The sequence below is a fragment of the Perca flavescens genome, chromosome 3, assembly GCF_004354835.1.
Source record: "Perca flavescens isolate YP-PL-M2 chromosome 3, PFLA_1.0, whole genome shotgun sequence".
Classification (NCBI taxonomy): domain Eukaryota; kingdom Metazoa; phylum Chordata; class Actinopteri; order Perciformes; family Percidae; genus Perca; species Perca flavescens.
Genome location: NC_041333.1, coordinates 7,374,811 through 7,399,651, shown reverse-complemented (window position 1 = coordinate 7,399,651; position 24,841 = coordinate 7,374,811). Strand labels below are relative to the sequence as shown.

General features: G+C 43.2%; 1 protein-coding gene across 4 annotated transcripts; it reads right to left on the bottom strand.

Annotated features, from left to right (window-relative positions):
* Nucleotides 1-516: 516 nt before the first annotated feature.
* smco4 (single-pass membrane protein with coiled-coil domains 4) lies at nucleotides 517-18,237 on the bottom strand. 4 transcript variants are annotated; one of them, XM_028573779.1, is made up of 2 exons: nucleotides 17,988-18,237; nucleotides 517-2,116 (listed from the first exon to the last, which is right to left on the bottom strand). In XM_028573779.1, exon 2 carries the CDS (start codon nucleotides 2,063-2,065, stop codon nucleotides 1,886-1,888), a length of 180 nt encoding a protein of 59 aa, XP_028429580.1. In that variant the 5' UTR covers nucleotides 2,066-2,116; nucleotides 17,988-18,237; the 3' UTR covers nucleotides 517-1,885. The 4 variants fall into 4 exon arrangements, 3 of the variants coding, with proteins under 3 accessions (XP_028429580.1, XP_028429579.1, XP_028429581.1); XM_028573778.1 differs by having other exon boundaries at nucleotides 517-2,112; XM_028573780.1 differs by lacking the exon at nucleotides 17,988-18,237 and adding an exon at nucleotides 3,250-3,264.
* Between the last annotated feature and the right edge of the window lie 6,604 nt (nucleotides 18,238-24,841).

The following is a 24,841-nucleotide window of genomic DNA, read 5'->3' as shown; positions in this document are numbered from 1 at the left end:
CTAGAGTCAATATTAGCGTTGGGTATTGTTTTTTTTTTCGATACCGGTGCTAAAGCGGTACTTTTAAAACGGTACTGGTCCCTGGTACTCAGTAGGAACCGGAATGAGGCACCAAAATCCATGTTGCTATTCGGTCCGGTAGATACCGGTCGTTAAGGCACCGGTGCCGTATAAGCACCGGATTTCGGTACCCAACCCTGTCGACCCGTCTGGAAGTTTTGGAAAATAAAAGGCGCCATTCAGAATTGTGTTGTTGCTGTCTTTCTCCATCATCCCTGCAGCCTGCAGCAGCAGGGTGTGTTACGAGGAAGTATGGCAAAGTGCGGCAAAGGGTCAAAATAGTAGCCTTTTAGGCACGAATAAATTAATAAATGGCGGCATGCGATTAATGAGATTAAAAAGAATTTACGCGTTATGCTCGGCCCTTAATCGCATAACGATTAACGCGTTAATGCTTACACCCCTAATTACAAAATTTGTTGTGTATATCAAAAACACATTTATGAGCCACTGAACTTCATTGCCATGAAACAACAATTTATTTTTGACTCAATCCCACATACACTGTCCTGCTGCCCCAATTACTATAATGTTTGAGTAAGTTAACATTTGTTAAACTCTACAGTGGGCAGCTGTTTCAGAAAAAAATGGAGTAGAATTAAACTATACTTTTGTTGTTTTAAAAAAATGTACATCTTCAGTGTAAACCAATAGGCTTATAGCTGTACTTAACAGAAGTACAATAAAAGTACACAGTACAATACTTAGTAGTATCTAAGCACTACCTGTGTCATCCCACCCTGTCTGTTAATACGACATTTTTAAAGTCCCTGTGTTAAGATTCGAACACTTCTGACACCCCACCTCCACTGGACCAACTGAATCCCACATAAATGTGACTGAATAAGTTAAAGCAACAGATAGACACCATATTTTACCAGGACGTACTTACAAATAAAAATATAAGTAATCAGAACCAGAGTAAAGCTCAGTGAATACATTTAAATACTACCTAGTCTTGTGTCGCAAGATCTCAGCAGTGCTGTGTCAACGCTGGAGTATGGTCTGGCTTCAATGCTTATCTATCAAGAATTCTAAAACACTAACCAAACTCAAAATTATTACATTTTTATTTTTTTATTTAACTGAAATAATAGCTGCAAATCTGTTAAGGCACCTTTTTACATCCGCACAGATGTCATGAGTAACTCAAAAGGTATAGTTGTCAATAACTTAATATAAACAAATTGGGTAACATTCACATTAAAGATGAAGAAATTTGTGTGTGTTTGAACATACTGGACTTAAGAGAACATATTTTACAATTACATTCAATAAGATACTCTAGAGCTGCATTTAGATGTTCAACAATGCAGGAGCAGACTGAATCCTCCTGTCCCTAAAACATTTCATACATACTATTCATACAGATAGGCGTGGGTGCTGTCCAAAGAGTGGTACATGTCAGAGACCAGGCTCATGTTGCATTGACTTGAAATATTAAAAATAGCACCGAGTCAAAAGTTTAGACATTTTTTTAACACCTCTGGTCAAACTTGGCAAGCTGTGCATGAGTCCTTTGCTATGCAAGATATTGCATAATTTTGTAAGACAACATTAATGCATGCGCTGCTCTAAAATGAACAGAATTAAATGGATGTTGATGATGATGTTATCTGAAGGCACTAAGGAGCAATTGTTTCTCTGCTCAGTTTGATTTCTTCTTTCTGCAGCTTGAATTCTTCTTAGAGAAAATAAACACACTTTGGGGACGGCTTTCAGACAGGTTGTCACATGATGGGGGTAATCCTTTGGGTATAGCCATTGTCAGTTTTCAAAGCCCGTTAGTTTAGGAGTTCATGTCTTCTTAGCAGAACTTCAATGTCTACTCTATAGCACCAGGCCTGGTGGCCACATAGACAAAGACAACGATGAGCAGCACCACTACAGCTAGTGTAGGCAGTACTATAGTGGCCACCTGCTGTCGGGCTTCCTGCATGGCCTGCTTACGTTCCTTCTTGTCCTTGGACGTTTCTTTTTTGGGTTTGCCTTTGAGCTGCCTCATGATATCTCCACGACTGCTCAATGTGTCTTTGCTGTGCTCACAGGAACCTGGCTGAGACAGAAACATACCGCAATGAGTCAACTTTCAAGTAAAGTTGTAGACAGCTGAGCATCATTACCTGGAACATCAGACATTGGACCGCTCTACCAGGACATTTTCGTATTCCAAGTCAGATTTATTAATCTCTCTTAACTAAACAAACTTGTTAGAAATTGTTAGTTTCAGCCTAATGAATGTCACATGGTAATGAGGAGGTTTGCATTTGTAAGAAAGAAAAAAAAAAAAAAATTATATATATATATATATATATATATATATATATATATATATATATATATATATATATATATATATATATATATAATATTATTTATAATTATAATAATAATAATAATATAATTGTAAGAATAATCAACGCACCAAAATTGTCTTATTCACAAAAATTTCACCAAAGAGTAAAAGGAAGAATACTGTCTACAATACTCTCAGCACTGTCTGCAGCACGTGTAGAAGATTGCATCACAGCTGAGTACACGACTGTGAAGTCAATTGGGGTCTCCATGGTAAGTTGCTAACTAGTTTGTGAAATACATACTGGAAAGTGAATAAACAATAATCCCATCATTTTCCCTTTTCAATAAACCGGCATGTACATGTACTTCCTGTACATACACAACTGTGCCAGCCACTGTACTAGTCACTTTGACTCCAACACCATCATCATGTTTGCTGACAACTAGGGTTGAGTACTGAATTCTGTACATTTTAGGGTACCGACCAAATTACATCGGTACTACAGAGGACCAATTCACGTTTAATCAATCTGTGCTGTTGTTGAAATTTTGGTACCCGAGAGCATGTAAGCGCAAGCTTCTCTGTCCTCTCCTCTACATGTTTGACAGTGAGAAGAGCTCAGCTCCGACACAGAGCTGCAGTGCAAGTCAGTGAGTCATGGCAATGCCAAAAAAAGCGGCCACGAGTGTGGTTACACTTTCCAAAACACTAGCTGCAATATAATGTGTAAGGCAACTTTATATTTCTATAGCACATTTCAGCAACAAGGCAATTCAAAATGCTTTACATAACAATAAAGGGCAAACAAAAACAGTCATGAAAGAGTCACATTTTCACTCTTTAGGTAAAGGTTTTTCCACACATTATACACAGGCCTAAAATTCACACACCTGCTCAGGACCTATACATGCACTAATGGATGGAGCCCATGGATGTGCGCCCCGAGCAGTTGGGGGTTTGGTGCCCTGTTCAAGGGCACCTCTCCAGCTACCAGTCCACACTCCATACTTTGGTCCGTACTGGGCCTTGAACCAGTGGTCCTCCGGTTCCCAACATAACTCCCTATGAACGGACTGCTGCCACCCCAAAATAGAATAAGATACAAAGAATAAAAGTTACAGTGTAAGAAATTAATCATTTAATAGGCTGTAGGGACAGGTTTTGGAGGTAGGGAGGAGTTTTATTTTGTGTGGTATGTAAAATACAACTTTAAATGGTTGTATTTTGTATTTATTATATAGGATATATATCAGTTTTTTTCTTTTCAAAAACAACATGAGCTATATAAATAAGCTGGATACATAGTTACACGTAATATGCTCTTACCAGTTTATCGCAGTGTGTATTTTGTCTAGGGCTGCACGATTAATCTAATTGCAATCACAATGGCCCTCATTTATCATTCTTGCGTAGAAACGGGCGTATATGTTGGCGTAAGATTATGCTTACACTCCTCTCACCGCCTGATTTATGAAGCTGTGCGTACCTTTGAAATCCAGGTGTATGCAATACTTGCCCTTGATAAATGCCGCGGCTGAAAACGATCGTCATTAGAATAACACGCCCCAATATATTCTCGGTTTTGAGGCCTCGCCCCTACAATTCACAACATGGCGAGACGTAATCCGGCTGAGAAGCGGCACTTTACAGAGGTGGAGATTGAAACCCTGATATCTCCGGTTCATTTGCATTAAAGTGTGTACTATTTGGCAGCCTGGAGACTGGTATTAAAGGCTGTAGAAAGAATGCGGAATGGAAGGAGATCACTGATGCGGTCAACAGTGTTGCCGTGGTAAATCGGACTCCAGCTGAAGTTTAACCTATTAAATTTATACATCAACACATTTTTCTATAGTCCTAATAGTAATATACAGGCTTCTATTGCAATCTCTTAGGCCTACATATGTAGGTGTACTTGTATTTAAATAAACACACGGTAGCGGAGTTTAGACAGTGTCTTTTATTTTACTGGTGTTTTTTTTCATGAGTCGGAACGAGGCAACAGCTGAGGGAGAGCGCTTGTCCTCCGCCCCCCCGTGCTGGACCCTGTCTCCTGACAGCAGAGGGGCTGGGAAAACAAGCCAAAATAACTTAAATGAATGAAATAAATCATTCACTTGAAAGAGAAACAAAAACCTGTAGAATAAATAAAAATGTTGTGCATCGTCATGTTTCCTGTATTGAATATCATTGCCAAACATAACACTATAGGCTACCTTTTTAAAAGCGAGGAATAATATCCTGTCTCCTTCGTATAGCCCACAGTTGGGGCTGTTCTGGACACTGCTCTCCGGGCATCGGGTCATCTGGCTCCATCGCTACATTTATGGCACCGTGTTTTCCTGAGAGATGTTGTACAGAACCCCCCCAGGCTAAAACACTGTTGCATACCGGCGCATAGAGGTCTTCTTTTAGTTTGTCAGTGCGTTTTGTGGTGTTAGGAATTGTTTTTCTGCGCATTTCCGCACGAACTCAAAACGTGCGTACATGTACACCACCTCCTGAGCTGGCGTAGGATTTGAGCGTGCCGTATGCCAACGTCCATATTAATAAATCTCAAAGTCACCGTGGTTTTGGGTGTACGCTGGAAAGTTGGTGTACGCACTTTTGATAAATGAGGGCCAATGTCACTGTGCGATTTAAAAGTAAACAAAAAATGTCTGCTGTTTGTGTGAGACACTCACACTGCAGTCTGCATTTTGTAACACCCTTCACTTTACTGACAGTATTAACAGATGAAGTCCATGTCTTTAGAAGCTTGGTGTTTACTGTTCACTTTACATCATCTTTGTGATCTCTTTTCCCTCACGCTGGGTTGGGAACCGGAGGGTCGCTAGTTCAAGTCCCAGTATGGACCAAAGTATAGAGTGTGGATTGGTAGCTCACCTACTGGGCACTGCCAGGTGCTCTTGAGCAATGCACCGAACCCCTCCAACCGCTCAGGGTGCTGGTCCAGCACTGGCAGCCCACTCACTCTGACATCTCTCCATTTGTGCATGAATAGGTCCTGAGCATGTCTGTGTGTAGTGATTTCTTACAAACAGTGTAAATTGTAATTTCCCCACTGGGGATCAATAAACAGTATAAATTATTTATTTAGAATATTTTACACTGACTTCTCCGTGAACCATCACCTTATCGTGGTGGAGAGGTTTGTGTGTCTCTGTGAACCTGAGGGCTGTGTCTGGAGCTTTGTGCTCCTGGTAGGGTCTCCCAAGGCAAAGTGGTCTCAGGTGAGGGGCCAGACAAAGAATGGTTCAAAAACCCTATGAGTGATTGAGGTAGAGATGGAGTGTCCCTGCCCGGAGGAAGCCCGGAGCCCCCGTCTGGAGCCAGACCCAGACGGTGGGCTCGTCGGCGAGCGCCTGGTGGCCGGGTTTGCCACGGAGCCCGGCCGGGCACAGCCCGAACAAGCTACGTGGCTCCCATCTCTCCAGCCCATGGGCCCACCACCTGTGGGAGGAACTGCTGGGGTCGGGTGCGCTGCCGCATGGGTGGCAGTGAAGGTCAGGGGCCTCGACGGACCAGACCCGGGCGGCAGACGCTGGCTCTGGGGACGTGGAACGTCACCTCTCTGTGGGGAAGGAGCCGAACTAGTGCGGGAGGTGGAGCGCTACCGTTAGATCTGGTGGGCCTTACCTCTACGCACAGTCTCGGTTCTGGAACCGTACTCCTGGATAGGGCTTGGACTCTTTTCTTCTCCGGAGTTGCCCAGGGTGTGAGGCGCCGGGCGGTGTGGGGATACTAACAAGCCCCGGCTGGCGCCACGTTGGAGTTTACCCCGTGGACAAGAGGGTCGCCTCCCCTCGCCTGCGGGTTGAGGGGGGGGAAAACTCTGACTGTTGTTTGTGCATATGCACCAAACAGGAGTTCGGAATATTCGGCCTTCTTGGAGATCTTGAGTGGAGTCCTGCATGGGGCGCCAGTGGGGGACTCCATTGTACTGCTGGGGGACTTCAACGCACACGTGGGCAATGATGGAGACAACTGGAGAGGCGTGATTGGGAGGAACGGCCTCCCTGATCTAAACCAGAGTGGTTGTTTGTTGTTGGACTTCCGTGCTAGTCATGGAATGTCTATAACGAACACCATGTTCGAACATAGGGATGCTCATAAGTGTACCTGGTACCAGAGCACCCTAGGCCGAAGGTCAATGATTGATTTTGTAATCGTTTCATCTGATCTGAGGCCGTATGTTTTGGACACTCGGGTGAAGAGAGGGGCAGAGCTGTCAACCGATCACCATCTGGTGGTGAGTTGGGTCAGGGGGTGGGGGAAGACTCTGGACAGACCTGGTAAGCCCAAACGTGTAGTGCGGGTAAATTGGGAACGTCTGGAGGAGGCCCCTGTCCGACAGACTTTCAACTCACACCTCCGGCGGAGCTTTTCGTGCATCCCTGTGGAGGCTGGGGGCATTGAACCCGAGTGGACAATGTTCAAAGTTTCCATTGCTGAAGCTGCAGCGAGGAGCTGTGGTCTTAGGGTCTTAGGTGCCTCAAGGGGCGGTAACCCACGAACACCGTGGTGGACACCGGTGGTCAGGGAAGCCGTCCGACTGAAGAAGGAGTCCTTCCGGGATATGTTATTTCGGAGGACTCCGGAGGCAGTTGCAGGGTACCGAAGGGCCCGAACGGCTGCAGCCTCTGCCGTGAAAGAGGCAAAGCAGCGGGTGTGGGAGAAGTTTGGAGAAGACATGGAGAAGGACTTTCGGTCGGCACCAAAGTGCTGCTGGAAAACTGTTCTCCACCTCAGGAGGGGGAAGCGGGGAACCATCCAAGCTGTGTACAGTAAGGATGGGACACTGTTGACCTCAACTGAGGAGGTAATAGGGCGGTGGAAGGAGCACTTTGAGGAACTCCTGAATCCGACTAATACGCTCTCTATGTTAGAGGCAGAGCTAGAGGATGACGGGGGATTGTCGTCGATTTCCCAAGCGGAAGTCACTGATGTAGTCAAACAACTCCACAGTGGCAAAGCCCCGGGGATTGATGAGATCTGTCCAGAAATGCTCAAGGCTCTGGGTGTGGAGGGGCTGTCCTGGTTGACACGACTCTTCAACATTGCGTGGAAGTCTGGAACAGTGCCAAAGGAGTGGCAGACTGGGGTGGTGGTTCCCCTTTTTAAAAAGGGGGACCAGAGGGTGTGTGCCAATTACAGGGGTATCACACTTCTCAGCCTCCCTGGTAAAGTCTACTCCAAGGTGCTGGAAAGGAGGGTTCGGCCGATAGTCGAACCTCGGGTTGAGGAGGAGCAATGCGGATTCCGTCCTGGTCGTGGAACAACGGACCAGCTCTTCACTCGCAAGGATCCTGGAGGGAGCCTGGGAGTATGCCCAACCGGTCTACATGTGTTTTGTGGATTTGGAGAAGGCGTATGACCGGGTCCCCGGGAGATACTGTGGGAGGTGCTGCGGGAGTATGGGGTGAGGGGTCTCTACTCAGGGCTCTGTACGACCAAAGCGAGAGCTGTGTCCGGGTTCTCGGCAGTAAGTCGGACTCGTTTCAGGTGAGGGTTGGCCTCCGCCAGGGCTGCGCTTTGTCACCAATCCTGTTTGTAATATTTATGGACAGGATATCGAGGCGTAGTCGGGGTGGGGAGGGGTTGCAGTTCGGTGGGCTGGGGATCTCATCGCTGCTCTTTGCAGATGATGTGGTCCTGATGGCATCATCGGCCTGTGACCTTCAGCACTCACTGGGTCGGTTCGCAGCCGAATGTGAAGCGGTTGGGATGAGGATCAGCACCTCTAAATCGGAGACCATGGTTCTCAGCAGGAAACCGATGGAATGCCTTCTCCAGGTAGGGAATGAGTCCTTACCCCAAGTGAAGGAGTTCAAGTACCTTGGGGTTTTGTTTTGCAGTGAGGGGACAATGGAGCGGGAGATTGGTCGGAGAATCGGGCGCAGCGGGTGCGGTATTACATTCAACCTATCGCACCGTTGTGACGAAAAGAGAGCTGAGCCAGAAGGCAAAGCTCTCGATCTACCGGTCAGTTTTCGTTCCTACCCTCACCTATGGTCATGAAGGCTGGGTCATGACCGAAAGAACGAGATCCAGGGTACAAGCGGCCGAAATGGGTTTCCTCAGGAGGGTGGCTGGCGTCTCCCTTAGAGATAGGGTGAGAAGCTCAGTCATCCGTGAGGAGCTCGGAGTAGAGCCGGTGCTCCTTTGCGTCGAAAGGAGCCAGTTGAGGTGGTTCGGGCATCTGGTAAGGATGCCCCCTGGGCGCCTCCCTAGGGAGGTGTTCCAGGCACGTCCAGCTGGGAGGAGGCCTCGGGGAAGACCCAGGACTAGGTGGAGGGATTATATCTCCAACCTGGCCTGGGAACGCCGATCCCCAGTCGGAGCTGGTTAATGTTGCTCGGGAAAGGGAAGTTTGGGGTTCCCTGCTGGAGCTGCTCCCCCCGCGACCCGACACCGGATAAGCGGACGAAGATGGATGGATGGATGGATTTTACACTGACAGAAATTAAACGCAAACAAAAATAAAACCCCTCCCTCTCTCCTCCCAAACCCGTCCCTACAACCTATTAAATTGAATAATTATTCTACTTTTATTCTTGTATTTGTATATTATTCTATGTGTTTTATTTTCATCATGACCATTTGTAATCGCTCTTTAATGTTTCATGTAAAGCATTTTGAATCGCCTTGTTGCTGAAAGGTGCTGTAGAAGTAAAGTTGCCTTGCCTTGCAAACTCAGCCTGTCAGTCAGTCCCCAGGGCTAAGAAACCGCCGTTGTGCCTGCTCTTGTCAGAGGAAGTGTAATGTCAACAGCACCGCGACCACTTTCGGCTCGCCATTATTATCATATCACGGTGAAAGGTGTCTCCGTGAAGTCTTTAAAAACTGTAACCACACTTGAAACCGCTTTATCGGCATCACCGTGACTCACTGTGACTTCAACAAAACTGCAGAGCCAACGTAGTTTTCTCCGTCCGCACCTCTGCACGCGCGTATGTCGGACCTCTGCTCTCTGTCAACATGCAGAGAGGACAGATAAGCTTGCGCTTACTCTCAGGTACCGAAATTTGTCACTGTTTGACTTTACGTGAACCAATACTCGGTAGTACAGACGTGATTCGGTCGGTACCGGTAAAAGTACCGGGTTCGTACCCAACCCTACTGTTGTGTGACCCAGATACGCAGGTTCATAGCCTACGAAGTAAACCCTACCTCTCAATTATCATTTATATATAATAAAACATTGTATTTTTTGCTTAAATGAACAAAAAAATTAAAATAGAACATTTATTCCCACTATCGCAACAAGTGACAGCTGCCGCTAGCATAGCTTTAGCTCAACAGTCCAACCAATAATCACTTATATAATTACAATTTGGCACATCTAAACGAAATCAACAATAACCATCAACAGCCATACCCCTTAGGACTTAGCAAAAGTTAGCAAACAAATTGTTCTGAACAATTAGAAAAATAATACCCGTTTTCTAAATGTCTATATCTTTTTAACTATCTAATTTTGATTACCCAAAAATAACATGGATCATTCCATACAACGCGCATCACAAGTACAACAAAAATCTATACTTTCATTGAATTTTGTTCAATTATTTAGCATTTGAAAAGAAATACTGTAGAATTTTTTCTTGACTGAACGTTGACATATGCCATTCTGTGATTATTATTATTATCCTTCAGAATTTCAGCTTTTTAACTCAAGAATTAAGTATAATTTCCTCTAAATGAGGTTTGTTGACCATGAATTCCAAAAATAAGTGTAAATCTAGTAATGAGTTTGTGTTAGTGGTAGTAAAAAGAAGCATTAAAAATCAAAAAAGTGCCAAAAACATTGAAAAAAGCGCCAAAAGAGACAAAAACGTTAGAAAAAGTGATTTTCAAAAAGAAAAGCACACAAACCCCGAAAACAAATGCAACAAAAAAAAACACTGCATCCAGATTACACAACGGAAGTTCTCCAGGCCTCTAGAGGGAGCAGCTAAGTGGAACAGCCACACGGGGAGAGAGCACTCTGCCTTTTTATTAGAGTCGGGTATGGCTGCATAGTAAAAAGTTATAAGTGCGTGCACCACCACTATAAAAAGTCAGCATGAATGGACCCATGATACTAAGATTCACCATGGTAACAACCACAAACAAATTGTTCAGCAGAAATACTCATGTGCACATCGAGTTTCAACATGTATTTTGTTAAAAAAGCAACATAGCAGCTGCTGCAAAAGAGAGAGAATTTGCGTGGGAGAAAATTGCTGCTAAAGTAAAAGTAAAGTAAATGGTATTGAACCTATAATTATTTAATTTAGGTGCAATCCTGCGGGCGAAAAAGTACTAGGCCTACTAATCCCATTCTGAGGCTGCAGCACCATCATTAACAGAATTATAATTCATAATCTTTTATTTCAAAGGGTTTACATCATTCACCTGCAATACTGTGGAACTCCTTTTTAATGGCTCTTACTGGTTTGTGTCCAGAGAACACTACAAAAACTTTTAAAACACGTTTCAGAGTGAGTCACACTCTTCTTACCGCGCTTTGAAATAGTGGCTTTACTAATATGCTCCGCATCACCAATGTTGTAAAGAAAACTGCCGTTTGCAAAAAAATGCAATGCGACACAAATAATCTGCTGGGATGTAGAGCATGTCTATGATGGGTGACGTTAGTGACACAGTGTTTCCTTTAGGATTTTTTTTTTAGCGGTGGGGGCAGGTCTGTCCAAACAACGAACTGGGAGGGGGGGGGGGGGAGGCCTGTTCGTTTAATAGTCGACTCAGAAGAAAGCGAACATTTTGACAATAAACTACACCAACACAACAGTATGTGGAGTTAAATTGGACGGGCCCAATAACCTTTGAATAGTTCTAACTGTTGTTAAATTGCAATGTGAGCGGCATTATGTCGGCAGGATCATTTAAAAGGCAACTGCAACTACATTTTTTGGACAGCTCTATTTCTGATACCGTGGTGGCAGAAAGTTTGCCATGGTGGGCCGCCACTACAAAATCAACATAGAGGAAACACTGGATAGGACGACGGATAAGGTTATGTAGGCTACATAACCAATAGACTAGGAAGAAAAACGATGCCACTCAAATAGGTAGACTAGTATCTGGAAATGAAAATGTACCTATAGTCGGGGCCTCAATATCATCTCCCGACATACGTTTAACTCCCTGTGAAGTAATACAGCTTCTTCATCAACGGGATTGTCGACAAAAGGAAATGCCATGTTATGAGAAAAAATGCCGGCAGCAACAACAACAACAGCAGAGAGCAGAAGCCAGCAGGCAAGTGTTATTTACATAAACTTCTGGTGTACTTACAAACTTTACAATCCATTGTTTTATGAGTACATAACCTATTTGAACTAGTGTAGAAGTTTGGTATCATTTCGGGCATTATTAGTGGGGTCATTTACGAGATACATGACTGGATCCATTAGCCCCTGCGCTAAGCTATTCGGCTGATAGCGCTACTCTACGCTAACTCTCCCAATGTTCGACGCAGGTGAAAAAAGCTTCTGGGAGGGTGTTTGGCTCGAGGTCATGGTGCAAAGGACCCTAGGGTAAAATTATTCTGAACCATCACACATAAACCAACAGGTTTTTTTTCATTCATGCAAAAAACAAACTGCGCCTGATACAGACTGAATGAATGAATGAATGAATGAATGAATGAATGAATGAGGAAATGAAAGAGGAGGAGACTGAGAGAAACTCAAGGTTTATTGAAGAAAACCTGCTCCCGACCAGTTACCATAGTAACTTAAGCTTAAGCTACCTCCCTTTCTGAAAAAGAAAACCCAGAGTTCCCCTCATCTCAGGGTTAACAAACTCAGAGTTTTCACTAAACCTGCTTTCTGAAACGGACCCCAAGTGTAAAGCCAAACCAAACCGAACCGAGGGCAAATTGTTCCAAGTTTACAAACTCACCAACTGATTTGGACCAAAGCAAATGAACTACAGGTGTGAAAACTAGGGATGCACCGATCCGACTTTTTCAGTCCCGATACCGATGCCAGGGCTTTGTGTATCTGTCGATACCCGATACTGATCCGATACCGTTGCTGAATTAATAATAAACTGTATACTTTCCACCTTATACCTTCCTTCCACCATGTGGAGAGAATCCATGAAACAGTTACAGAAGCTAAACTATTTTTATTATGCAAACTGCAAAGTAGTAAAATAAACTCAAATTGAATGAATAGCTTACATATGCAACTTTAACATTGTTTCCCTTTCAAAACAATAGTTGTAAGCTAGTTGTATAAACATTACCTTGGCCACCGGTAAGTTAGGTTTTAGTGTGGTTGTAGTGGGCGACTGAACGTAGCTCCGCTGTCAGCCTCCTTTGCTGTTTGAATAATGTTAGTAGTTTGGCGGACGTATTTTAGCGAGGCAAGGTATCTTAAATCCAGTGTTTTAATCATTGCTCTCAACCAGTCTTTCTCAACGGTCTGTAGAAGGACCGTAGGTGGATTGCGTTCATAACGTTGCTCTGCTGCATGCTTGAAGTGACAGGTCTTTAACGTTAGCACGGTAACGTTAGCACGGCCGAGTAACGTTAGAGCGACGGGCAACAACAGTGGCTAAATTATGTCCGATTTTTTAGAAACAAAAAACTTCGGAACAACGGACTCTGCTCTCTTGAGCACACGTTGTTCTAGTGTATCGCCGGTCTTTCTTCATCTATTCTTCATTCTATTCTAGCTAACTTTCTTCTCGGTTCTTGAATTTGCAGTAGTGACCAGAGACTCTCCCAGCTTAACAGACTGTTATGCTACCTGGCTAGCTAGTTTAGCAGCTATAATGTTACCCAGCATGCCATTGGGCAGTGTAGCTACGTTTGTAAATGTAAAATTATTAGTGTTAGAAACTGTTTAAGTCACAAATTGCTATATGCTATGGTGTTTTATCCATTTAAAGAAAGTTAGTTGTGGGTTATTAATTGTTGTGTTATAAAGTTACTACCATGAGTGAGAAGGGTACGCAGTTAACAGGCGTACTGCGACGGAGGAAAAAAACTAAACAAAACTGGAGATCTGTTATTTTTTCCAGGCTGATATACGATTCTAATATCGGATCAGTGCACCCCTAGTGAAAACGCTCTTAGACACAAAAACTTTAAAAATGTAAATCACTAACGTTACACCATGCTCCGTACGGACCGCGGTGAAGATTTTAAAGAAGTTTTTTGCGGATGTTACCTTCAATAGCTCCGTGTCAATACTTTGATTTCCCCCAGTTTCTGGGTATGTTGGAGAGCTTATTTAGACAGACGTTTTACACTCATTTTTAACTCAAAATCCACAAAAATAACGACACAGTTTAGAGCGCAAAGAACTGAATGTCTGTCCAACGCGCCCGTCACAATAGGCATACTTAGGGACCGTCGTAAAATTGCAACTCCACTCATTTTAATCTTCATTAACTTTTTTGTTTTACAACATAGACATCTCAAACCACTTCCATTAAAGAGAGGGAGAGCCATTAAACATTTCACACTTGTGAATTAGTAAAAATAAATAAAGATGAATAAAGATGTAGGCTATAGTAACCAATAACGATGGTAGTTACAACCACTTTCTGATTAATGAATATATTGACATCAAACCACCTGTAATATGTCTCAGACATCCCCTCACAGATTTCACAGCTGTTAGTTTGTGAAAAAGTATTTAGCAAATCCTGTAGTATCCTCATTAGTGACCTATCGTCTCTAAAATGCATATTTAAAGCTTTTAAATTTAATGGCTTTGTCATGTATGGATATAATCACATCAAACCACCTGTAATATGTCTCAGACATCTTATCACAACTTTCACAGCTGTTAGTTTATGAAAAAGTCTTTAGCAAATCCCCTAGCATCTGCCTAACGGACCGATAGTCTATGAAATGCATATTTAAAGCTTTTCAATTTAATTGCGTTCTCATTTATGAATATAATCACATCAAACCACCTGAAATATGTCTCAGGCATCCTCTTACAACTTTCACAGCTGTTAGTTTGTGAAAAAGTCTTTAGCAAATCCTTTAGAATCGTCATCAGTGACCTATTGTCTCTAAAATGCATATTTAAAGCTTTTAAATTCAATGGTTTTCTCATTTATTAATGTATTGACATCAAACCACCTGTGATATTTCTCAGATATCTTCCCACAACTTTCACAGCGGTTAGTTTGTGAAAAAGTATTTAGCAAATCCCATAGCATCCTTATCGGTGACCTACAGTCTATAAAATGCATATAAAAAGATTATCAATTTAATAGGTTGGTCATTTTTTAATATATTGACATCAAAACACTTGTAATATGCCGGGGTGTGGTGACGGTGGTGGCAGGGCCAAATAGGGGCAGAGGTTTCATTTCCTTGTTTTGGTGACTGGGGCATCGATGCGCGGGGCGCTGCGTTGCCTTTGGCTGGTGGCTGGATTGGACGCAGTTGTTGGGGTGCTGGCAGCTGTGGAGTGTGGCTGTGTTTCCCTGTGGGGGATTCTGGCACTGGGACGTGGCAGTCTGCGCTGTTCAGTTTATTGCTGAACACAGAATTTTATATTCTGAAGGGGCGTGGCCTCAGTACACAAGGAGGCTCTCTGGCAAGGTTGTCTTGTCCCAAAAGCACAACAGGTTAGCCTCTTTGGTGTGCTGTGAATTTTCTTTGTAAATATTTTTTTACATATTGTTTCAAGTCATTTTTGTTAAATTGATAATCTAAATATGCATTTTATGGACTATAGGTCACTGATGAGGATGCTAAGGGATTTGCGAAAGACTTTTTCACAAACTAACAGCTGTGAAATTTGTGATAGGATGCCAGAGACATATTACAGGTGGTTTGATGTGATTATAGTCAAAAATGAGCAAGCCATTGAATTGAAAAGCTTTAAATATGCATTTATAGACTATAGGTCACTGATGAGGATGCTACGGGATTTGCTAAAGACTTTTTCACAAACTAACAGCTGTGAAAGTTGTGATAAGATGTCTGAGACGTATTACAGGTGGTTTGATGTCAATATATTCATTAATTAGAAAATGGTTGAAACTACCATATTTATTGGTAACTATAGCCTACATCTTTATTTACATTTATTTATTTTTACTAATTCACAAGTGTGAAATGTTTAATGGCTCTCCCTCTCTTTAATGTGGTTTGAGATGTCTATGTTGTAAAACAAAAAAGTTAATGAAGATTAAAATTAGTGGAGTTGCAATTTTACAACGGTCCCTAACCTAGAAGAAGTGAAGATAGTTTAATATTTGACATTCGTCTGTTTTCGCAAATGTTACCTTCAATAGCTCCGTGTCAATACTTCGATTTCCCCTAGTTTCTGGGTATGTTGTAGAGTTTATTTAGACAGACATTTCACACTTATTTTTAACTCAAAATCACCAAAAATATCGACACAGTTTAGAGCGCAAAGAACTGAATGTCTGTCCAACGCGCCCGTCACAATAGGCGTACTTAGGGACCGTCATAAAATTGCAACTCCACTAATTTTAATCTTCATTAACTTTTTGTTTCACAACATAGACATCTCAAATAGGGCTGCAACTAACGATAATTTTAATAATCGATTAATCTGTCAATTATTTTTTCGATTAATTGATGAATCGGATAAAAAAAACAAAAAACATTAATTTACATCAACTCAATACATACTTGTTTTAGTTAATAGTTGTGTAAAGGTAAGTAACCCAAATAGCAGATACAGACAAGACACACACACACACACAGACAGACAGACAGACAGACAGACAGACTTATTCATTAAATTATTACCATCATTGTAGTAAGTGCAAGTTAAGTTCATTTATACACCACACGCTAATATATTTGTCAATAGTAACTGATATGGGACAAAGCACAGAATATATACATGACAACAGATTGAAAAATTATGGGCCAAAAAAGGCGGGTGAATAAAACCGTGTCTTTAGTCTTGCAAACTATACCACCCCTGCTTTACTACTGTTATTAACGAGCTAACGCTAGCTTGTCATGCTAGTCAGCTGGATAACGAGTAAACAGCAGCACCAGAAGAGCTACTGGAGGGACGTTACGTTCCTCACTTCAGAACGGAACAGAAGTAGGATAGTGTAGTGACTTTACCCTGCTGTTGAACTCCCTTCCTCCTCATCAAGGACTCCAACATGTTTACGTTTTAGGTGCTGACTCATCACCGTGGTGCGCCTGTGCCATGCCGTGTTGCTTTTGCTTATCTTGCAATTAACACGTTTTTGATTTATTTAGTGTGAAATGCTCCCACACCTTGGATGAATTAGGTCGTACTGATTTCTCTGCCTCCGCCGTGTGTTTCAGAACAACGTTACGGGTCTCTCCGGTCTCTCTCTGTATTTCCTCTACCCCCACTCTGCTCTTTTTTCTTTTCTTTCGCTCCGCGCTGCTCCGATCTGCGCTCAACTCAATTTTTTTTTATCTCCGCGACTGAGTGGCGTAATAGTTGCGCGACACAACGAATCGATAATGAAATTTGTTGCCAACTTTTTTAGTAATCAAATTTTATCAATTTTATCGATTTGTTGTTGCAGCCCTAATCTCAAACCACTTCCATTAAAGAGAGGGAGAGCCATTAAACATTTCACACTTGTGAATTAGTAAAAATAAATAAATGTAAATAAAGATGTAGGCTATAGTTACCAATAAATATGGTAGTTTCAACTATCTCAAACTTTGGTTTGAGATGTCTATGTTGTAAAACAAAAAAGTTAATGAAGATTAAAATTAGTGGAGTTGCAATTTTACGACGGCCCCTAAGTACGCCTATTGTGATGGGCGCGTTGGACAGATATTCAGTTCTTTGCGCTATAAAACTGTGTCGATATTTTTGGTGATTTTGAGTTAAAAATAAGTGTGAAATGTCTGTGTAAATAAGCTCTACAACATACCCAGAAACTGGGCGAAATCGAAGTATTGACACGGAGCTATTGAAGGTAACATCTGCGAAAACCGACGAATGTCAAATATTAAACTATCTTCACCGCGGTTCTGTACGGTGTATACGCAGTTAACGTTTACTGTCAAATTTGTAGTTCCAACCCATACAAATACTAATATTACTGTATATTTTAAGCTGCGACTGACTGGTGCCACACAAATTGCAAATACTGTTGACAAGACAAATAACCTAACGTAACTTAACGTTAGTCTAGTAAACTGTAAATACAACAACAAAAAAACGGTATCATAACATTAACTTCCAATCTCAGTTGCTGGTCGACAAATCGTTGCTGAAAAGTAACTAACGTTACCGCGGCGCCAGCAGCAGCAGTCAAGCTAATAACACACGCCATAACATTGCTCCCTACACAAATTAGGTAGCTAACTTAGTGACTTTGCCAGTGACTACGTTAAGTAACGTTACAGAGTTAACCTAGCTAGCTAGCTAATTTTGTTTAAACTTTTACTGTTAGGTTAATCAGTTAGCCACATGTATACACATTTTTGTCATGTGTAACGTTATAATACTGCTGTTGAGGGACAGTACGGTCCTGTATCCGGTGGCTCCTAATGCTAGTTAGCATGTACTAATTTTAGGAAATGTGAGCTAGTTAAGTTACAACACAGAAAAAAATACTGCGGACCATTCAATAAATCTGTCATTGAGAGTTAACGTTATCTTACGGGCAGATTCCAAGTTGTCAGCGGTTCCACGCTGAGAAATTTGATTTGGCTCGCTCTTCCAGTGTTTCTCCCAGACGTCAGGTTTGTTACATTATAAAGTACAGTTAAGTTAAAAACCTGCTGTTCCTCACAGACCTTGACGTGGCAGTCAGTGGAAAGGCTTATACCGCTTTCAAGTTTACTAGCATGAAAACATAAAAACTTCCGGCCTTGCCCTCCAAAATAAAACGCTGCGTGCTGTGTAATAATCATCTTCATCACCATCTTTGTTTGTAGAACACTTTTCTTAACCCAGGTCGCATGGCAACGAATTAAAATCAACATTATCAAAATGAAGTGAAGAACTTATAGGTAACAAAATATATTCACTGGACAGGACCAGAAAACAATGAGAAAAAGTAATTACACAGTCATACCTTACCATAAAATGGTATACTATTGGTAATGCTATTTGTACCCAGGTGCAATTAGAAGTGCTATTCGTACCCTGGTGAAATTAGAAATGAATGCTATTCTTACCCCGCCGGTGCACACAGCAATGTGTTCTATTAATACCCCATCTGGTACAAATATCAATGTATGCCATTTGCACCCCTGTGCATTTACAGCATATATTTACACACAGTTATCCATACTACTCATGTATTACACCTTTTTGGAATAGTATTGCCCTGACATTCTTACCCTAACCATAACCAATCCCACTCCTCTTGCCTAAACCTAACCAACCCAACCAGAGCAGGCATATTCATGAGTCTTCCCTTACCACCCTGCAAAAAAAATTCCGCGTTCGCGGGCTCTGACTTGCGCAATTGCATGCAAATTATCCAATCCAAAATGAAAAAACAAAATCACTTCACCAGAGAATCGAACGCCAAACTACCAGACCAAAGTTCAGTGTTCTAACCACTCACCTAGCAGTCCTTAAAGAATGGTGTACAACTGTCTACCAATTTGTCTCTTCAAGCCTCGGTTGCTAGGTAACCATACTGTATACCAGTGGTGTAGTCTATTTTTTTGTAGTGAGTATACTGTGATTTTCCCCTCCCAGCCTCATATTCGCCTGTCCAGAAGGACATACACTTTAACCTGTGACATTTCCGAATACGAACTGTACACGGACAACAGACGTTTCAGTATTGATGGCGTTTATTTAAAGCCCTGGAAAAATAACACTTAAAGTTGAGACAGATGTAACTTTTTTGAGAAACGCAACCAAACCTGAACACAACAGGACATCACATAAATGAGCTATTTAATCGACCCCCCTACAATGCCACACAAAACCATGACTAATAATTAGCATCAATCATACAAGTTTTGTATCAATTAGTAATATCTGCTGAACAGGGCCTAAATCAAAAGTATTTAATAAACTGTTTAAAATCTTCAACACTATGGCTAACAAATGCATAAAAAGCAGACGAAAGGAGAAAAAAGCTCCACTCTATTTTAGTTAATTATCTGACCATTGATAACTAACATTGCCATATAGTAATTTAGCTGTGTAAAGTAATGCACAGTGTATACAAAAAATAGGTACTAACTAACAAACTAACGGTTGTATGCTTTCACTGAAGACAGAAAGCGCAACTGTAGTATCCATCTTAAGCTAGAAATTCAATTGTTACAAACTTTAGAGACAAAACTTTCCAAATCAGTTTCTGCGGTCATGGAAGATGAACGTCCACCATGATTTCGGTGCACGCGAGCAACATTTTTTTGTTGTTAGGTCACAGGGTGTGAATAGCTCAGCTGTGTGGCTGAGGCTATTCGTACCGGGGGTGCAAATAGACACTCCAAATAAAGAAAGACACAATTAGGATAAACTAAATTTAAAAGATGTTGCTAAATCAGCCAGCCTTATTTCCTCTGACAGGTTGTTCCAGAGCCATAGGACATATGGGCCAAACTAAAAGATCAAAGTACACATCAAAAACATTTTTCCTAAAGATGGTTTCTGTCATTTTAGGTAGTTATTATCACGCTGATGTATGTGTTTATTTTTCTGATAGGTTTGGTTTTAATTAGTTATTTGATGCTATAAAAAGGAGATGAGACATAATGATTAACAGCTGTGACTATGGCTGTGACTGACTTGCCATTGATTTGGTGGGATACCGTGGCTTCACTGCCTAATCAGCAAATTGTATTAGAAACCGCCTACTAGCAGTACGTACTGATTTGGCTGAAATGTAGCCTTGTCTGCAGTATGCAAACAAAAGCAAAATCTGTATCATCAAAAATACCCAGTATGCATTGGACCAGTCTAGCCAGTCCCTCCAGGATTTCACGATGTCGCGATCGCGTGCAATTAATCAAAATTTAATCGTGATTATGATTTTGGCTCATAATGATGACAAAAACAGAATAATCGAGGAAAAACAATTAATTTAGCTCATTACGTTTTGCAAGTAAACTCTTATTTCTTCTTTTGTTCTGAATGAAAAAATAAAGTTTAAAAAGGCAAATTTCACAGTTGTTGTTTTTTTTACTGTTGATTTATGTAACTTTTTCCACTGATTTTTTAAGTTCAATAATCTTTCCAGAATTCAACGAGTAATCGTGTTAAATTATCGTGATTTCAATATTGACCAAAAATAATCGGGATTATATTTTTTTCCATAATCGAGCAGCCCTACAGCATACCGCCTTCTGAGTATGAGGCAGTGAAGACTCATATCAATCAGCTGCTTGAGTCCCAGGTCATACGGGAGAGCTGTAGTCCGTACGCTTCACCAATTGTGTTAGTGCAGAAAAAGGATGGAAGTCTGCGCTTGTGTGTGGACTATCGTTTGCTAAACAGCAAGACTCGGAAGGATGCATTTCTTTTTCCGCGAATAGAGGAAAGCCTTGATGCACTGTCAGGGGCCCGCTGGTTTTCAACTCTCAATCTTGCCAGTGGTTACAATCAGGTCCCTGTTACAGAGCAAGATAGGCCTAAAACAGCCTTTTGTACCCCCTTCGGCCTTTTTGAGTTCAATCGTATGCCGTTCAGCCGGTGTAATGCGCCGGGCACCTTCCAGCGATTGATGCAGAGGATGTTTGGCGATCAGCAGGGTCAGTCTCTCTTGCTTTATCTCGACGACATCATCATGTTTTCATCCTCTGTAGATCAACATCTGCAGCGTCTTAAGATGGTGCTCAGGCGCCTTCAGACCGAGGGCTTGAAGGCTAGACTTGAGAAATGTTCCTTTTTCCAACAAGAAGTGGGGTACTTAGGTCATGTCATCTCATCACAGGGAGTGTCTACTGACCCCAAGAAGTGTGAGGCTGTGGCTGAGTGTAGGCGACCACAGAACGCGTCTGAGCTGCGCTCATTTTTGGGGTATGCCAGCTATTATCGTCGATTTGTCGAGGGGTTTGCCCCGCTGGCGGGACCATTGCATCGCTTGGTGGCTGAGATGTCGGGCAAGAAGTCCAAGAAGGGTGCCAGTAAGGCTCTGGAGGCTGTATGGACTCCGCAATGTGAGCAGAGTTTTGAGGGGCTGAAAGACCGGCTTGTCTCTGCTCCTGTGTTGGCATTTGCAGACTTTTCGTGTCCCTTCATTTTAGAGGTAGACACTAGCTATAGTGGCCTGGGAGCTGTTCTCTCCCAGGAGACTGACAGTGGGATAAGACCCGTGGCTTCCGCCAGCAGAGGACTTTGGCCGACGGAGCACAATAAGGCGACTTACAGCTCCATGAAGTTGGAGTTCTTAGCTCTTAAGTGGGGTATGACGGAAAAGTTTCGAGACTACTTGTTGGGTCACAAGTGCACAGTGTACACAGATAATAATCCGTTAAGCCATTTCCAGTCTGCTAAACTGGGGGCTACGGAACATAGGTGGGCGGCTCAGCTTGCAGTTTTTGATTTTGAGATCAAGTACAGATCCGGTCGTAGTAATCGGAATGCTGATGCCCTTTCAAGACCGTATGCTTCGGGTTCAGATTCTGTTGTCCCGTTGTTGCCGGGAGGCCAAGCCCTTCTTGACCTGCAGCATGGTCAACCGTTGGAGCAGCCTGTAGTAGCCACTTTGGCCAGCTTCTGACCTCCGGTTGTTATAACAGAATGATCCCTTGTTGAAGGAGATTATGGTGTTCTGGCGAACACCATAAATCTCCACCTACCACAGTTGAACGGCAGCATCTTTCTAAACCAGCTTTGAAGATGTTAACCCAGTGGGGGCGCCTGGTGGAGCGGGATGGGGTCTTGTTCCGCCGGGTCCTTCGCTCAGATGGTGGGGAGGAATTCCTCCAATTTTTGCTGCCTGCAGTTCTCAAGCGGGAAACCCTGAGTCTGCTTCATCAGCAAGGTATCAAAAGGACCACAGAGTTGGTCCGGTAGCGTTGTTACTGGCCCGGGACGTCTGCTGACATTCGCAATTGGGTGCGAGAGTGCGAGCGGTGTCAGGTCGCTAAGGACTCTCGACAGGTGCCACATAGTTTTATGGGCCATCTGCTTGCCTCTTGACCAAATGAAATATTGCCCATTGATTTTACATTGTTGGAGCCTTCTCAAAATGGGTTTGAAAACGTGTTGGTCATGACAGACGTGTTTAGCAAGTTCACAGTAGCTGTGCCTACACATGATCAGACGGCCTCTACTGTGGGCCAGGTTCTTGTGGCCGAGTGGTTCTATAAGTTTGGTGTGCCAAGTTGCTTGCACTCTGATCAAGGGAGGAGTTTTGAAAGCACTTTGAGCCAACAACTTTGCTTGATGTATGGGGTAACCAAATCTCGTACTACTCCTTACCATCCGGCGGGAAATGGGCAGTGTGAGCGCTTCAATCATACGCTGCACAACCTTCTTCGAACATTGCCCTTGCCACAGAAGCGGAATTGGGCATCTTGTCTACCTTATGTCCTCTTCTGTTATAATACAACACCTCATCAGGGTACTGGGGAGTCCCCCTATTACTTGATGTTTGGTCAAGAACCAAGGCTGCCCATTGACTTCCTTTTGGGGTGTGTGGAAGAACCAAGGCCGGGTGAGGTGCAAGGATGGGTGGCGGAGCACCAGGAAAGGTTGAGGGTTGCCTTTGATTGTGCTCGTGAGCGGCTGCTCACAGTGGCAAGTCGTCGGAAGGAGCGGCATGATCAGCATGTGAGAGATGTGCCGCTGCTGGTGGGCCAGCCGGTGTATGTGAGGGATCATGGTGCCAGGGGCCGTCATAAGCTGCGAGACCTGTGGAGCTCGGAGGTTCATCAGGTGGTGAGCGCTTCATCGGGAGGGGCAGTTTATGCGGTGGCACCGGTGAGCGCACTGCACAAAGTAAGGAATGTGCATCACGACATGTTGAAGGCTGTGGTACAGCCAGTTGAGGTTGATTCTCTTCCAACTAAGTCATCATCACCTTTGGGTGTGGCTCAGCTGGACGAATCATCAAATAGTGACTTGTGGCTATTGGTGTCCAGTACTACACAAAGTGCTCCAGCTCCTGGTCCCTCGGAACCTTCGACAGCAACTAGGCCAAATCCGGGCCTGTTGCTTCCATCTTTTCAGTCTCAGTCGCAAGTGCCATTGTCCTTGGCCTCGGAGCAGCCTGGTACGAGTGGGCAAGCTATGCGTCGCACCACCCGCCCTACTGCCGGTCATCATTCGAATGTTCATCGGCTTCCTCAGCCTGCGAGTAGTACGGCGGGTGGTCTGGTTGGGAGCCCTCCAGACCCAACATTAAATCTTCAATCGGTCATTTTTCGGCCTTGGTTGTGACCTAAAAAGGCCTTCTTTACCGTCGGGACGACGATACAAAAGCGAGGGGTAGATGTGACCGGATGAGGTTTTCCCCTCCCTCTTACCTGCACACAGGAGTGTGGATCAGCATACCTGGGGCTCATTCCGATTGATTGGGAGAGGCAGGGACATTATTTAAGCCTGTGTGTGTGGGCCGCTGTGTGTGTGCGTGAGGTGGGTGCCTCCGCCGGAGTCTGAGGGCGGCCTGTCCTGTAATTCGCTGGACCGGGCTGCAGCCTTATACATGCTACTGTGGGGCTATCGTGGTGCCACAACTAATTAAAGGGCCAGTATTCCCCAGCGCGTTCTTCCCCTAAAACTGTTTCCGTGAAACTGTTCTGGATTCCGGTGAAACTGTTGTGGATTCCGGTAAAACTGTTGTGGATTCCAGTAACCCTGGTCTGAATACTAGTGCAAAAAGTGGTCTGGATATATTATATTAACTGTTGTACATATTGCATGTGGGTTTTTGTTCTTGTTATTTTCTTTGATTTTGTTTTCTAATATTACTTATCTATTCACTTTTAACAGAGAACATATTGCCATTTAAAAAAAAAAGAATATTTAACTAAATAAAACTGTACACTTTTATAATTACTTTATTGTCTCTGACCCCGGATTTTGGTGAACGGATCTGTGTGCCTTAAAGGTCTTGGGCCTATCCCAAGTGGCGTTGTCGGACAATTTTAGTTTTCTTCTTTCACTCTGCATATTCAGACAAAGCTCAAGATAACAGGCTAACGGCTTATTAGCTAGCCAAACACCGAGCGGCGCCATTAATCTGCTCGGTGCGATTAACAGAGCGAGCAGCTGCCAGACTCTTAACAGCTGTTGATCCGTACAGGACTTCACTGTGAGCGGACTGTTTAGAGACAATGTGACCGTTAGGTAAAGTTAAAGGTTCGATGCTACTATAGCAGAGCTGCAAGTAAACCAGGGCTCTCAAGTGTCACACATTGAGCGTGACTGTCACGCACTCCCGCCACACATTGTATTTCTCACGCGGAAAAACTATTTATAACATATTTAATATTCTGCAGCGCCCATAAGTTTTCTGGTGCGCCGCTCTCACTATGGAATTGACAGGAATCAAGCGTGTCTCCCCTGGAGTTCTTAGTCAAGCCTGCCACTTATCAGC

What these genes read in the sequence shown, in the direction of transcription:
- smco4 (XM_028573779.1), bottom strand. Translation starts at nt 2,065, where the DNA reads ATGAGGCAGCTCAAAGGCAAACCCAAAAAAGAAACGTCCAAGGACAAG.